At 43.2% G+C, this 16,763-nt stretch overlaps 1 protein-coding gene across 1 annotated transcript in view; it reads left to right on the top strand.

Annotated features, from left to right (window-relative positions):
* Caln1 (calneuron 1) overlaps window positions 1-16,763 on the top strand; it is a 471,181-nt gene that overhangs the window by 189,600 nt on the left and 264,818 nt on the right. The window contains exon 3 of the mRNA XM_045142964.1: window positions 5,800-5,943. Coding sequence (XP_044998899.1) covers window positions 5,800-5,943 — 144 coding nt within the window. The remainder of the gene's footprint in view (window positions 1-5,799; window positions 5,944-16,763) is intronic.

The following is a 16,763-nucleotide window of genomic DNA, read 5'->3' as shown; positions in this document are numbered from 1 at the left end:
CTGATGCAGGTAGACTAGCTAGCTAGTGAGAACCTGTCTCCACCTCCCCATGCTGAGTTACAGGCATGCACCACCAAACCCAACCAGTTGTGGGGATTTGAACTCAGGTCCTCTTATTTGCAAGGCAAGTACTTTGCCCACTGAGCCGTTTCCCCAACCCCAGACGACAAATTCCTTCTCTCAGGCTTTGGGCTGGACTAAAATGTATTTTTATTCTCTCTGTGGAAAGAAAGAGGGGGTGGTTGGAATAGCAGATTAATAAAATATGTAAGGGAACGCGGGGCTTCCTGTTCGCTCAAAGACTTTAACAATGTCCACGGATCCACAGTAAGGAGCGCTGGTAAGACCTGAGGGATCCTCGGAGCCAGCATAGCTCATTTCACACTTGAGCAAATTGAGGCGTCTGGGTTTGGCTGCAGACCTAATTAGTTATTACGTCTGGCCAGAAGCCGAGGGTCCGTGCTCACAGACTGGTCTTTCTTCTTTCTGGAGCCCACGTGTACTCACAGGAAGCATGCCACATGCCGAATTGCTATTGATAGCTGGGAATATATTTGCTGGTAATACACAGTTCTCTATTCAGACTGATGGATGGGACATCCGTTAGCTTTTCGTCTAGTGGCCCTGCAGCATGAAAGAGATGACAGAAGCGAAGAGGAGCTTGTTCTTAGGAAGGCCACAATATCTTTATTTTTTAATTATTATTTTTGTGTGTAGGGTATGGGGAAGGTGTGTGTGTGTGTGTGTGTGTGTGTGTGTTACGTGCGTACATGCACATGTAGAGGCCAGAGATCAACGTTAGGTGTCTTCTTTTAATAGCCCTAGATATCCTCCTACCGCCGCCACCGCAGTGCTGGGGTTACAGGTACACGTCGCCACATATGGCTTTGATGAGAGTCCTGGAGATCTGAAGTCAGGCCCTCATGCTATTATGGCAAGCACTTTCCCCACAGAGCTCTCTCCCAAGCTCCAGAAGACACACTTTCTATGCCAGTCAGGCTGTGCCTAGATCAGGCGTGCTGGATGTCACGTGAGGGAAACGAAAGGCGTGCGGAATTGTCAGCAGAAGGGGAGATCACAGACCTCCTGTGAGCAAGGACATTTCTCAGAATTCAGTCTTGGATGTAGCTGTGAAGGATGGATGTGATGTTGTTGAGGAAGGAGGAAGGACATTTATTTTTGCAGATGGAAGTCCTGGATGGAAGAGTATAATAAACTGGAAAACAACCCCAGAGATTACCAGGTCTTAATTCCCTGGATTTTCTAAACATTTCCTTGGAAAGAGATCTTTGAAGATGAGGAGTTTATCTTGGATGATTATCTGGGAGGTCCACAAATTAAGCATACGTATTTATCCAAGAGGAAGACAGTGAGATTTGATAAGAGTATAAACGGATGTGGCCACTACAGAATCCAGTATAGAGAATCCTCAAACAACTTAAAATAGACATCCAGCCATACCACTCAAAGGCATATGTGGGAGTTTGGTTCAGGTGTCCCCCATAAATTTAGGTGCTCTGAGTGCTAGGTTCCTAGCTGATGGCTATTGGAAATTAATGCCTCTTGGAGGCAGTGTATTGTTGGGGGTGGGCTTATGGGTGTTATAGCCAGTTTCCCCATGTCAGTGTTTGGCACACTCTCCTGTTTCTATTGTCCACCTTATGTTGACCAGGGGGTGATGCCCACCCTCTGCTCATGCCATCATCTTCCCCTGCCATAGTGGAGCTTCCCCTCGAGCCTGTAAGCCAAAATAAACTCCTTTTTCCCCATGAGCTGCTCTTGGTTGGGTGATTTCTACCAGCAATGTGAACCTGGCTGCAACAGCATATATCTGAAGGAGTCTAACCTCACATATCACAGAGACACATTCACATGCATGTTTATTACTTCACCATTCACAATAGTCAAGAGATGGAAACCAGGCTGGAGAGATGGCTTAACGGTTAAGGTGGTTGTCTGCAAAGCCGAAGGATCCAGGTTCGTTTCCCCAGGATCCACGTAAGCCAGATACATAGGATGGTGAATGTATCTGGAGTTCATTTGCAGCAGCTAGAGGCCCTGGTGGGACCAACGAGAGGAAGACAGATGGACAAGGGGTAGTGATGAGGGGTCAATAAATAGTAATAAAAAAGGAGAAGAGGAAATTACAGATTGAAGAGGGAAAGCCATAGGTGTAGTGATGTGTCCATAAACTCAAGAATGCTGGAAGCTACTAGAAACTTGAGGAGACATACAATGGGTCTATTGAACCTTTAACTTTACTCTAGAGTCAGTATTGTAGTCAATGGGTTCGGGCAAAGTGTTTTATATATGTGTGAAGGGTGACAGGGACATCCTCTGTGTATCTTTTATTTGTTTAAAAATTTATTACTATTATTATTTATTATCATTTTTTAGGTAGAGTGTCTTTCTAGTTCTTGCTGACCTGGAATTCACTATGTAGTCTCGTCTCAGGCTGGCCTCGAATTCACAGTGATCCTCCTACCTCAGCTCCCAAATGCTGGGATTAAAGGCTATGAAGTCATGCCCAGCAAAGATTTTTTTATTTTTGAGACAGAAGTTTATATAACCCACGTTACTGTCATACTCACTACATAGCCAATGATGATCTTGAACTTCTGAACCCTTTACATATACCTCCTGGTGCTGGGATTACAGGCATGTGTCACCACCATGACTTTTAAATTTAATTTATTTAAATTATGTGTTTGTGCCTGTGAATATGGGGACAGTACTTATATTGGTGACCTCAGGCTAATGAGAGAGACCCTTGTCTCTCAAAGGAAGTGGATGGCATTCCTGAGGAATGACCCCGAGATTGTCCTCTGGACTTTTCATAAATGTGCACACCCACACCCCCACACACATATGCCACACATCTGTAAAAAAAAAAAGAGAGAGAGAGAGAGAGAGAGAGACAGAAAGAGTGAGTGAGAGAATGAGAGAGAGAACTCCAAACTATTCCAGGTCCAACGTGTTCAGAATAAATGAAGGATCCCTCACCTTCAAACTGTAACCTTCCAACTCCTCATGTTCTGCCTTGAGAAGGTAATGTTAGGAGAAATATTCAGTCAAATTGGGACTGCATCCCACAGGGCCTTCTGCAGAAGGGATTTAGCAGAATTCAGAGCAGCTCTGGTTGGGGGTAAGAGGTTGGGAGACCACCTGCCGAGGGAAATGGGCCTTATTGATAGCAGAGTCAAGTTCTCTGCCAGTCCTGGGAGAGAGAAAGCGATTAAAGATGTCTTTTGCGCTTTCCTGACACTCTTATTGATCTGAAGCTGTTTATAGCCCTAAAACAACTGTAAATTAGAGGAATGAAATAAAAACAGCAGGTCACTTAGCTCCTATCCTCCTCTGAGGTTGCACAAGCTTTCCGAACAGCCCCTGTAGCAGCAGGGATCTGAAATATGCCTGCAGAGGGGACGCATGCTTCTTCCTCTGAGGGTCTACGACAGAGCTCCTCATCACTGAAACTCAATTTGCTTCCTGGCTCAGAAAATCTTCTTGATTGAGTGATTTTCTGCTGGGACCACTGCCTGACCGTGCCCATCACAGTGTTGACATGGTCCTCACTAACTACCTCGGTATTTTTTTTTTTCTTTTTATCCCCCTTATTTTTCTTTCCCTTCCCCTCCCTTTACCCCTCTTTTCTTTTCTCTCCTACTTTCTTATCTATTCTCTTCTCTTTTCTTCCTATTATTTCTTCTTCTTTCCCTGTGTCCTTTTCTGTTTCTTAAATTGTGTGTGCAGGCCAGAGGTTGACATCAGGGGTCTTCATTAGTCACTTTCCACACTATTCAAGACAGGGCTTCTCACAGAGCCTGGAGTTCATGTATTCTGCTAGACAAGCTACCCAGTGAGCCCCAAGGCTCTGCCCTTCTCCACTTCCCCAGCACCGGGATCCTAAGCAGGTGCTGCCATGCCTGGCTTTTATGTGGGTTCTGGGCGTCCACACTCAGGTCCTCATGCTGTGTGGCAAGCACTTACTCACTCAGCATCTCTGTGGCCCCTGCCTTTCTTTTCTTTTCCTTTTCCCCTCTAATTTCCTTTTGTTCCTCTTTCCTTTTCTTTTTTATTAGTATCTAGTTGTCATTCAAAGTGATGTTTTATAAGTCATTTTCATCCAAGTCTATTGTGTACTTTGACCATATTCATTCCCATTACCTTCTCCTGTCATCCTACTTTCTTGTCATAATGTGTGTTTATATGTGTGTGTGTATATATATATACATATATATGTTACATATATACATGATATATATATATATATATATATATATATATATATATATATATGATATTTGTCTTTCTGAGTCTGGCTTATTTTGCTTAACGTCACGATCTCTAGTTCCCTCCACTTCCCTGAAAATGTCATCATTTTGTTCTTCTTTGTGGCTGAATAAAACTCCATTGTGTATTGATGCTATCTTTATCCAGTCATTTGCTGAGAGACATCTACCTGATTCCAGAGCTTGTCTGTTGTTAAGAGTGCTGCAGTAATCTCCTTCATCTTATTGAAAAGTAGCTAAGTTACCTATAGACAATAACTAACAATTTCTGTGCAAGGAAGCCACCTATGTGACCTGTGTTCAAAGCAGTTGGGAGTATTTTGGGTTTTGAGGAAATTTTTCTCCTTGAAGATACTAAGTATTAAACTTAGGGTCTTGCACATGCTAGACAAGTACTCTTCCACTGAGATTCATTCTCAGCCCTCTTTTTCACTTAAAAATGATTTTATTTATTTATTTACTTGAGAGAGAGAGAGAGAGAGAGAGAGAGAGAGAGAGAGAGAGAGAGAGAGAGGGGCAGACAGAGAGAGAGAGAAAGAGGGAGAGAGAAAGAGAGAAAGATAGAGAGAGAATGGGTGAATCGGGGCTTCTAGCCATGGTAAACGAACTCCAAATGCATGCACCACTTTGTGCATTTGGCTTATGTGGGTTCTGGGGAATTAAACCTCTTCTTAGGTTTCACAGGCAAGCACCTGAGCACTAAGCCATCTCCCCAGCCCTAACTTTTTATTTTGAGACAGGATCTCACTAAGTTGTCCAGTTGGCCTTGTTTAATTTTGGACTATTCTGAATAAAACCTGTTACAAATACTGCTAATGCATTTTGATGAGAATGTGAACTAATCTGGCTATGTCTAAATATGAATTTCATTATATATATATATATCTCACTTCATAAAATATGACCAAATAATAATGTAAAAATGTTCTATAACCACATCTTCAGCAACCCTTATAATGACATTTTACAAAAAGAAATGTTATAGACCAAGTTGGTTTCAAATTTGTGATCCTCTTGCCTCAGCCTCCTCCAGTAGCTAGGATGAAAATACTACATCAACATACCTGATATGATGTTTGATTTTGATTGTTTAGTCCACTGGCTTTAGAAATGCCTAGGTTGTTCATGGACACACCTTAAGGAGTATCTTGAAGGTCTTTCCACAGAGGATTAACTGAGGCAGAAGACCTATCCTGAATGTGGGGGCACCACCACATGGGCTGAGCACAAGGGGACAAAGGAGAAGGCCACTTTCCTCTTTCCCTACTTTCTGATCCACCCAAATGTGAACGAGCAGCCCCTACCTTCCTATTCATGATCTGCTGTATCCCCTCAAACCATGAGCCCAGATAAAGCCTGCCCTTTGTAAGTTGCTATTGCCAGGTATTTTGTCACAGCAATAAAGAAAGTAACTGACCCACCTAGTAGTTAGAAGTCAATCACTGATATAATTTCAGTGTATTGAAGCCATATGACCAATGGACCTTTATCTTCTGTTTCCTTGTAGAAATCCGAGAGGCCTTCCGTGTTCTGGACAGAGATGGGAATGGCTTCATCTCCAAGCAGGAGCTGGGCATGGCCATGCGCTCTTTGGGATACATGCCAAGTGAGGTAGAGCTGGCCATCATTATGCAACGTCTGGACATGGATGGTAAGTCTTGTGTCACATCCTGCCCAGACAGAGCCTTTCCTGCGACGGTCATCCAGCTCACCCATGAGATGCTGAGCTTATAACAATCTTGTGGTTTGAATCCAGAGATGTGGGTCCATGTCCTAGTTGACCTCCCCAAAAATATAAAAATAGGAAGTGGATTAGTTAGCATGCTTCACAGAAGTGTGAAAGGGACAAGATAGGATAATGGGTTGGAATATAATTAAAATACATCACATACACTATGAAATTGTCAAAAATAAAATTTAAAAATATGTTTTTTTGAGGTAGGGTCTCACTCTAGTCCAGGCTGACCTGGAATTCACTATGTAGTCTCAGGATGGCCTCGAACTCATGGCGATCCTCCTACCTCTGCCTCCTAAGTGCTGGGATTAAAGGTGTGCGCCACCATGCCCGGCTCTTTTTTTTTAACCCTAGTATTCACATACCATAAACTTATCCATTTCAAGTGCATAAATTAGAGCTGGGGAAATGATTGTTGGGTAAAGTGTTTGTCTCACAGACATGTGGACCCTGGCTCATGTAAAATGCTAGGTGGGATGATACCATAATCCCTTCACCGGGGAGGTAGAGACAGGAAGCTCCCTAACTCTCACTGTCAGCTCTTTTAGCCTACTCAGTGAGACTCAGGCTAAGGAGAGGAGAGACCGTGTCTCAAAAGGAGGTGAATGGTGTTCCCAGAATAACACCTAAAGGCTGTCCTCTGGCCTCCACACACACATGCACATGCCGGTGCACCTCACACATACACTTGTACACACACGAACCCACACATACATGCACACAAAAAATAAAGTGTGCACGTCAGAGGCTTAGCATGTAGTCACAGGTTTGTGCAACCAAATCAATTTTGAAATACTTCCATCATCCAAAAAGAAACCTCGCATCTCTTTACAGTCCCCTCCCAGTTCTTCTTGTCCCCTCCCTGATAATCTCCAAGTTCCCATAAATCAACTTTCTGTAACTGTATACAACTGCCTATCCTGGGTGATTTATGTATGTATGTATTGATTATTTTTATTTTTAATTCATTTGTTTTGGTTTGTTGAGACAGGTTCTCATAGTATAGTCCAGGCTTACTTCTTACCTCAGTGTCCCAAGTACTGGCATTACAAACAGGCACTACCATTCCCAGATTGGATGTTTTTTTTTTTTAATTTTTAAATTTTTATTAACATTTTCCATGATTATAAAAAAAAATCCCATGGTAATTCCCTCCCCCCCAACACTTTCCCCTTTGAAATTCCATTCTCCATTATATTACCTCCCCATCTCAATCATTGTACTTACATATACAAATATCAACCTATTAAGTACCCTCCTCCCTTCCTTTCTCTTCCCTTTATGTCTCCTTTTAAACTTACTGGCCTCTGCTATTAAGTATTTTCATTCTCACGCAGAAGCCCAATCATCTGTAGCTAGGATCCACATATGAGAGAGAACATGTGGTGCTTGGCTTTCTGGACCTGGGTTACCTCACTTATTATAATCTTTTCCAGGTCCATCCATTTTCCTGCAAATTTCATAACTTCATTTTTCTTTACTGCTGAGTAGAACTCCATTGTATAAATGTGCCACATCTTCATGATCCACTCATCAGTTGAGGGGCATCTAGGCTGGTTCCATTTCCCAGCTATTATAAATTGAACAGCAATAAACATGGTTGAGCACATACTTCTAAGGAAATGAGATGAGTCCTTCAGATATATGCCTAGGAGTGCTATAGCTGGGTCATGTGGTAGATCAATCTTTAGCTGTTGGATGTTTTATATAAAGAAAAACAATACCAGGGTGTAGGAGATGGCTCAGTGGCTAAAGTACTTGCTGTGCAGGAATAAGGACCTCAGTTTGAATTCTTAGCTCCCATGTAAAAGTGGGCTATGGTGGTACATGCCTGTAATTCCAGTACTAGGGAGGTGAGGATGGAGATCCCTGGTACAAGATAGCTAGCCGGACTAGCTGAATGGGTGAGCTCAGGGCTCAATGAGAAATGCTATCTCAGAAGATAAGATGGAGAACATCTGAAGAAGACACCTAACGCTGACCTCTGACCTCTACACCCATGCATGCCTGCACACACAAGTGCCCCTCCTAAAGCATCCACGTCACACACATATACACATAATATATTAATTAATTAATAACCCATCTGCAAAACAAGCAGAAACTTTACCTCTCTGAAATGTAGCTTGACTCCACGAATGAGGGTTCTGAGTGGGTGACATAAAGGCCAGGTGACAGGAAGCAGTGGAGAGAGCAGCAACCTCGCTTTGAACCGGCTGGCTTGGCCTGTGCACTCATTATAAGCGCTCAGCTTGCTCTTGTTGCCCCGCTGGATGTGTTGGGAGTGGAGGGCGGGGGTGACAATGGTGACCATATGGTGAGCGAGCCTCCTGCCAGCCCCCCCCCCCCGAGTGCAGCTGCGTGAGGACACTTATTTTCGGGTGCAGCGTGAAGCTACTTCGTCAGGGCACTCGTTGTGTGAGTGGCCCCAGCTTGTCCTCACAACTCTGATTGATGGTGACTCACCATGGCTCTGCAGACCTGATGCGACCTTGCTTTGTATTTTAGAGAAGAGCAAGGACAAAGCCCCTGTGTGATAGCAAAATCTCTTTCCCATTATCTTCCATCATCACTTCATTTCAGACAGGGTTCTACAGAACAACGTTTTCTACTTAATAAAAAAAAACTGGGGACAATGTCTCACTGGGTAGTCCCCATATGGCCTCAGACTTACAACAATCCTCCTGCCTCAGCATCCCAGGTGTTGAGAATACAGACATGAATTATTATATTATACCCTGCTTTAATAAAAATAATAACCAGTGGCTCCAAAGATTGCTCAGTTGGTAAAGCGCTTGCCTTGCAAGCCTAAGGGCCTGAATTTGATCCCTGGTACTCATGTAAAAGGCTTGGCATGGTGGTGCACACCTGTGATCCAAGTGGCAGGAAAGTGGAGACAGGAGGATCACTAGAGCTAAGTGGCCAGCCCATGTAGACTAATTTGTGAATTCCAGTTCACTGAGAGCCTCTGTCTCAAAAAAAAAGAAAAGTGCATAGCGCCTGAGGAATGACACCCAGGTTGTCCTGCAGCTTACACACGCACATACACACACATGTGCATACACACCCCACACACATACATAAAAATCTGAGCAAAGCTGGGCATGGTAGCACACACCTTTAATCCCAGCACTTGGGAGGAAGTGGTAGGAGGATCGCCATGAGTTCGAGGCCACCCTGTGACTACCTAGTGAATTCCAGGTCAGCCTGGGCTAGAGTGAGACCCTACCTCGAAAAACCAAAAAATAAAAAAATAAAAGAGATTGACCAACAACTGCCTTTGTGGAAAAAAGATTTTATTATCCACCCCCCGCCCCCCTTTTTCAGCAAGGTCTTGCTACAGAGCTCTGTCTGACCTCAGACTTGTGGCAATCTTCCTGCCTCTGCCTCCCTACTGGTGGGATTATAGGCATGCATCACCAAGCCTGTGTTTCAGTTGCTTTTGATCCTTCTTACTCACTGCCTATAATAAAAACAAGTCAAATGGACTAAATATGCATGAGATTAATTAGCAACTTTACTGCAAATGAGTCAGGCTGTCGTGGGAGAGTTACTTTTCTAAGCTTTAACGGTCTTCACAAAACGTCATCAATTCTTTGGGCTGTCTGTGACTGTTTCCCCTTATCCATGGAGGGTACATTCCAAGACCTCCAGTGAATGCCTGAAACCACACATAATACCAGATGTTCTATGATAGTGATTACTTTATAAACTTAGGCATAGCAAGAGATTCACAACAATGACCAACAATAAAGTTTCCTGAGTTATATAGTTAAGGTGACAAATAGGCGATTTACAGATGTGTAGAATTGACTGTGTGGATACTCTGCAGAAAATGCCATGTCCTGGGCAAAATGGAGCAGGATATCATGAGATTTCTTCTCACAGTTTAAGATAATTCCCAATGTATACCTTAAGAATTGTTCACTTCTGGAACTTTCCATTTTTTTTTTTTTTTTCATGGTTGAACACAGGTGACTGAAATCACAGGAAGCAAAACTGGATCTATTTGTTACTTTTCTTGTTGCTGTGACAAAATACCTGACAGAGCAACTTAAGAAAGGAAAAGTTTGTTTTGGCTCACAGTTCGAGAGTACAGTCCATCATGCGGGTGAGGCACAATGGCAGGGGCACATGGCATTCACGGTCAGGAAGCAGAGAGAGAAGAATTCTGGTGTTCAGCACATTTTTTCCTTTTTTTTTTTTTTTTATACAGTGTAGAACCTCAACCCATGGGGATGGTGCCACCCATGTTCAGGGTGGCTCTTCCCTCCTCAGTTAAATGTCAGACACGCCCAGATCTGTGTCTAAGTGCCAGCTCCAACTCAGGTCAGGCTCCCAGTGAAGATGAGCCATCATGGCAGATCATGGGTCTTCTCTTGCTGGATCCCGACTTATGGAAGCATTTGACACCATTAAAAAGTTATAAGTTTGGGGGTTGAGAGATGGCTTAGCAGTTAAGCTGCTTGCCTATGAAACCTGAGGATCCAGGTTTGATTCTCCAGTCCCCACATAAGCCAGATGCACAAAGTGGAGCATGCCCGTGGAGTTCATTTGCAGCGCACAGAGGCTCTGATGTGGCCATTCTCTTTCTAATAAATAAATAAATAAAATATTTTAAAATGTTTTAAAATTAGAAATTTAAATTTTATAAATTTTACAATGAAAATCCTCCTGGATCCATCATAAAGCTTTGGAGTCCCATGGGGCCTTGCATGGTGACATTCTTCAAGGAACTCATGAGGACTCCTGCATGTATATATCCATTGGGATGCTGCTGCAGAGAATCCAGGTTTCTCCTATTCATGGGCAATCCATCATTCTCAAATGAATGCTGAGGGCAGAAGTGATACACAAAAATTTAGAGGATTCCTGTTATCTTTTAAAAATATTTATTTATAAGCAGAGCAAGATAGAGAGAAGCCAGACAGATAGAGAGAATGAGTACGCCAGAGGCTGCAGCCACCTCAGGCGAATTTCAGATATATGCGCCACTTTGGTGCTTCTGGCTGGGGGATCAACCCGGGTCCTTAGGCTTTGCAGGCAGGTGCCTTAACTGCTGAGCCATCTCTCCAGCCCTTCTGTTAGCTTGTTTTGTTTGTAACAAAAGCTCAACTTCTATCTTAATACACATATATGTTTGCATATGTTTGAGAGAGGGGCATATATCCATGTGTGTGTATGTATGTGTGTGCAGGCCAGAGGTCTACATTGAGTGTCTTACTCAGTTGCTGTCTTGTGTCTTCTTTCAACACAAGTTCTTTCTCTAAACCTGGCACTCCATGATTTGGCTTAAAGTAGCTAGCCAGCAAGCCTCAGAGATTCTTTGTCTCCCAGTGCTGAGATTACAGGCCTGTGCCACCAAGCTCAGTTTTTATGTGGGTGCTGGGGATCCAAACCCATATCCTCATGTCTGAGTAACAAACGCCTTACTGACCGAATCATCTCCCTGGCTCCTGCCTTTTATTTTATTATTTATTTATTCATTTAATTTTCATGACAAAGTCTTGCTCAGTAGCTCAGAGTATCCTGGAACTTGCAAACCTCCTGCCTGAGCCTCCCGAGCACTAGAATTATGTATGCCTACCTTGTATTTCTTTGTTTTTAAAACACTTAACTTCCTTAAAGTTTTGCTTTGTTGCTTGCAAAAAAAAAAAAAAAAGAAAGAAAGAAAGAAAGAAAAGTTACTACCAAATGTATGAAAATAATGCTCAAGCGTAAAAAGAACGAGGTCTGAAAAAAAAAAAAAATGCACAGTCTGAGGGGGAAACGTTTGTCTCTAAGCATTTTATTACTCATGCCAGTAAAGGAAGTTTCTGGAATGCCAAGTTCTGAATATGGGTGGATTGACTGTTTTACAGTGTCCTCTTCTTAATGGGGTCTTTTGAGCTGATCTGTTTAAAAAATTAGAATCTGATTATGCTCTTCCTTCCTTACTTCTGCAGCTGGGTATCCTCCACAGAGACTGGCCCTAGGTCCTGTCTAATTAAGTTTCTCATTAGCATAGAACATTTGCAATAGCACATGCTTTTACGAATTTCACACACCAAATAAAATAGAATAAAACAACTACACAGAATTAAGAAAGAAAGTCACAACCATCCATTATCCTCAACAAAAATCCAAAAGATAACAAGGGGTGTCTGAGGCAGGCTTGGGATTCTTAGCCTAAGATGAGCTCACCTACTTGGCCATAGACCATGGCATCGTGGACAGCAGAAGAGATGGAGATGATTTAGAGTATCTCTGCTCCCACCAACGTTCCCCTTTCTGGGGCCCCTGCTGGTTTGCCTCGTGGTGAGGTCATAGCTTGAGCGCAGGTAGAGTTCGGCTGAGCTTGTCTGTGGAAGCCAAAACGACACATGAGGTTTTCATTAGAAGCTCTCCGGTCAGCGGGGTGCCTTGCTGGCTGCCTTTGTAACAGTAGCGTCTTTGGACCAGGGAGCTCGCCTGGATTTCCTAGACGCGGCTCAGCCAGACAGTCCCAGAGGGGAGAATGGAAAGGCAAGCAGGAGGGTCTGTGATTACTCTCCTGAATGCTAGCCAATTGGCCCTCAGCACTGAAACTCTCTCTCTCTCTCTCTCTCTCTCTCTCTCTCTCTCTCTCTCTCTCTGTGTGTGTGTGTGTGTGTGTGTGTGTCCTGCATATTCTGAACAACTCAGAGTTAAAACTTTAAATCTGCTTTCCAATGCCTAACCCTTTGTCTTTGGCCTATTCTGCGAGAAGTTCTTTCCTGGAACGGTGACTCCGTTCCATATTTCTTTCGTGTGATTCTTAACTGTTAACTTGTCAGAATAAAGCATGGAGAAGAGCCCTAGTGAGGCCGCCTTTTGAGTGGGTCCCTGAGGGCATTTCCAGAGGGAGATTCAGCTGACTACCTGCTGTGAATATGGGTGGTGTCATCCCATGGGCTGGGGTCCTGGGTTGAATGTAAACAGGACAAAAAGGGGGGACTGAGGTTAGAGTTTAGTGGGTAAAGGACTTGCCTGGCCAGTATAAACCTGAGTTCTATCTCCAGTACCCACATAACAAGCCAGGGATGGTGGCGGGTGCATAATCCCAGCACTGGGCAGAGGATTCCTGGGATTTTCTAGCCAGCTAATGTAACCTAATTGGCGAGCTCCAGGCCTAGGAGAAACGCTCTCTCCAAAAAGAGGTAGATGGTGTTCCTGAGGCTAAGACCTGAGGTTGTCCTCTGAGCTCCACAACCTCCCCCCCCCACTGCACATTCATGTGTACCCACATATACAAATACAAACACACACGTACACACATACAATTAAAAAAAAAAAAAAACAGGAAAAAGGAGAAAGCCATTTGATCAGCAGCATTTGTCTCTCTTCTCTGCCTTTTGATTCACCGAGCTCTGAGCAGGAAGTATCATCACGTTCCTGCCTTCTCCACCACGATGAACTGTATGCCCTCAAATTGAGCCAAAATAAACCTTCCACCCTCAGGTTGCATTCCAAAAATTTAGGTGAATTTTACACTAGTGCCAGGTCAAGACCAAGACTCTTCCTGAATGCCTTTCCTAGGGTCTCTCCGCCAGTGCTGATTTTGGAAGCCTATAGCAGGTCTCCACTAGGCTCCTTGGGATATTGAAAGCTGGTATCCTGAACATTGTTGGCACCTCAGGAACCGGCTTCCTTTCTGTGTAACATGATAGTCTTTAAGTACCATACTTGAAGAACTGATAACATAAAGTCATGCCAGGAATCATCCCTGCCTGTCCTCCAATTGTCTCAGAAGGTTGAGGACAGGAGTGTCACAAGTTCCAAGACAAGCCTGGGTTAGTAAGTGAGTTCAAGGTCAGTTTGGGCAACTTAGAGAGATCCTGTCTCAAAAGAAAAAGAAAGAAAGAAAGAAAGAAAGAAAGAAAGAAAGAAAGAAAGAAAGAAAGAAAGAAAGAAAGGCTGAGGAGATAGTGCAGAGGCTCAATGGGCTTGCTTGTAAATCCTGTGGGTTCAATTCCCCAGTACCCACGTAAAGTCAGACACCAAAAGCGCCACATGCATCTGGCATTTGTTTGCCGTGCCAGGAGACCCTGGTGTGCCAATATACTCATGCATAATAATAAATGAATAAATAAATAGTAACTTTTAAAAAAGAAAAAGTGAAAAGATGGCTGGGGATATAGCTTAGTGGCAGAGCACTTGCCTCGAAGACACAAGGCAACCTGAAGTTCAGCCCCTCAGGCTACAAGGCAAAAATGTCTTCAAAGCTGAAGGTTTTTACAGAAGCAGATGGAGAATGACTGAGGTGACTTACAGTGGGACCTCCTGTGTCAAAATGGCTGCTTTTCTTTTTTTTTTCCTTCCCAGGCATTCAGAAGCACCTCATAGATGTTTTTATTCCACATGTGTATGTGTGTTCATATGTGTGTGGGCATATGTCTGTGTGCATGTGGAAGCCAGAGGACCACCTCAGGTGCCAATTCTCAGGAATGCCATCCCTCTTTTTTTTGAAACAGGGTCTTTCACTGGGTTGGAATTTTCTAATTAGTTTAGACTGGCCAGCTGGAGAGCTCCAGATATCCTTTTGTCTCCGCCTCCCCCAGTGCTGGGAGTTCAGGCATTTGACCACACTAGCATTTTTTTTTTTTTTACATGGATTCTGGGGGCTCAGGTCTCATGTTTGCAAGACCAACCCTTTACCAACTGAAGTGTCTCTTTTGTCCAGTGCTGAGGATTGCACTCAGGACCTCACACATGCCAGGCAAGTGCCCTCTCCCCAGACTCCTCTGCAGAACCCTTCCTCGAGTCTCCTTCTTCAACTTTCTCTGGGCAGTAGAGTTGCTTGGTACTCTTGGTTCTGATTGTCCCTTGTTCTCAGTATAAGCGGTTGTTGCTGGTTTTTGTTTTGTCTTGGGTTTTCTGTGGGTGTTTTAATTAGGAGTCTGGGGAAGAGAAATCATGTATTGCTACTCCATCGCCTGGACAGTTTTGGGAGTCTCTCAGGCTTTACCTAAGACCCAAACTACTGGAAAGAGCCAAAATGTAGGCTCATTGCTTGTGATATAAGGCATGGTTACAAGTTTTCCCAAAGCACTGAGAGCTCAGGTGGCCCATTCTGTGTGCGTTGTTTGAACCTGATTTTCTTCTTCCAGTAGCTGCAGAAAATCACCTTATGGAATTACCACAAAAGGAAAAAAAGTCATTTAAAAAAAAAAAAAACAGTGAGCTCTGAAAACAAACATTTAACTAACATTCTACCAAACATATGCTCTTCTGACACCCACCCTCAGTCCTCCAAGCCTCAGAAAGGGCAAAGCCATTAGAATAACTGGCGAATGATGAATGCAGTCTTTGCTCATTTACATATGTATTCATTAGCTCTGATTGCCATGGCAACGGTACCTTCCAGAGAGAGACCTGGGGGGGCCCAACACAACTTCATTTTGGAAACTGTCTAGAAGCCATGCACTCCTCCACCAGCCCTTGACAGCTAAGAGATATTTTAAGGGGCAGAAGCCTGGAGTTTTCCAATAGTCTGCAAGTGACAATTACCAGGTACTGAGAAATAAAGGAAAACATTTTTGTTGGATGAAAGTCTGCAAAACTGTGGCTTTGCTTGCCTGCCTGCTGGTCTCTACAGCAAGATAGTCAAATGCAAACATAATTATTGCATATCCATTTCCTTCAAATTAAAACCATTCCTCCCTGGAGGGAAGAGACAGGTTGGTCAGATTGAGGAAGCTAATAAAACTTACAAGGCTCAGGAAAGTCATGAAATTTACCAAACTCAGAAAGTTGCAAGATTTTTCAGGCCCTTCACCAAGGTAATAAAGGCAGTAAACAGTTACTGGGGAGAGGAGACTGTGAGGTATAGCTGCCTACAAGTTGGGCAAAGAGCCTCAGGGATGCAGCATTTAAGTTTTCACCTATGCTGTCTGTTTTATCTAACATCTTTCTGTAGTCTATCTACCTATCATCTATCAATCACCTAGCTATCATTTATCTATCATCTATCTAGTAGTAATCCTTTATCATCTGCCAATCTACCATCTATCATTAATCATCTATCTATCTATCTATCTATCTATCTATCTATCTATCTATCTTCATCATCATCTATGATATCTATCTATCTATCTATCATCTATCTATATCTAGCTATCTCTTGTATTAGTTTTGTTGCATTTTCTCTGGAGAACCCTGACTAATAACACCATATTACCTCAACCCACAGTACCCCCCACACTGGTTATTTTCCATCTTTGCAGGTTTATTCCTCCTCAAAAGCCTTCTCTTATTCCACTGTGACTGGAAGTAATCCCTTCTTCCTTCATTTGCATAGCATTTAACTGATAAGCTCTTTTGCATCTGTTTATTTATAGAACTTATCTCATGAGATGTTAAGTATAGACTTTCTTCCAGGTATGATATACTCCAATTTACTCTTCTCTCCTCTGGTTCCTAAGACAGTGCCCTACACATGGTAGACATTCTGTAACTTTTCATTAATTGATGGAATAAATGAGTGTCTTTGAAGTTGGAAAATAGGTTGTCAGGGCACTGAATCTCATGCTTGGTTTCTGTAAAATGAGTGGTCTTAAAACTCTGTTTTGGCAGAGGCAAATTGGCCTCAGAGAGTCATTGAGGTGGGTCCTGCCCCTATGACTGGGGCAGAGCCTCTCTTAAAAGCAGATAGGGCTACAACTTCTCTTTAGAAACCATTTTGCTTATGAATCCAAATGTGAGCATTTTTCTTCTCTCAGTGTACATTAGGATCTTTC

Source organism: Jaculus jaculus, chromosome 2 (assembly GCF_020740685.1).
Source record: "Jaculus jaculus isolate mJacJac1 chromosome 2, mJacJac1.mat.Y.cur, whole genome shotgun sequence".
NCBI lineage: Eukaryota > Metazoa > Chordata > Mammalia > Rodentia > Dipodidae > Jaculus > Jaculus jaculus.
This window is presented reverse-complemented; position numbering and strand designations above follow the sequence as displayed.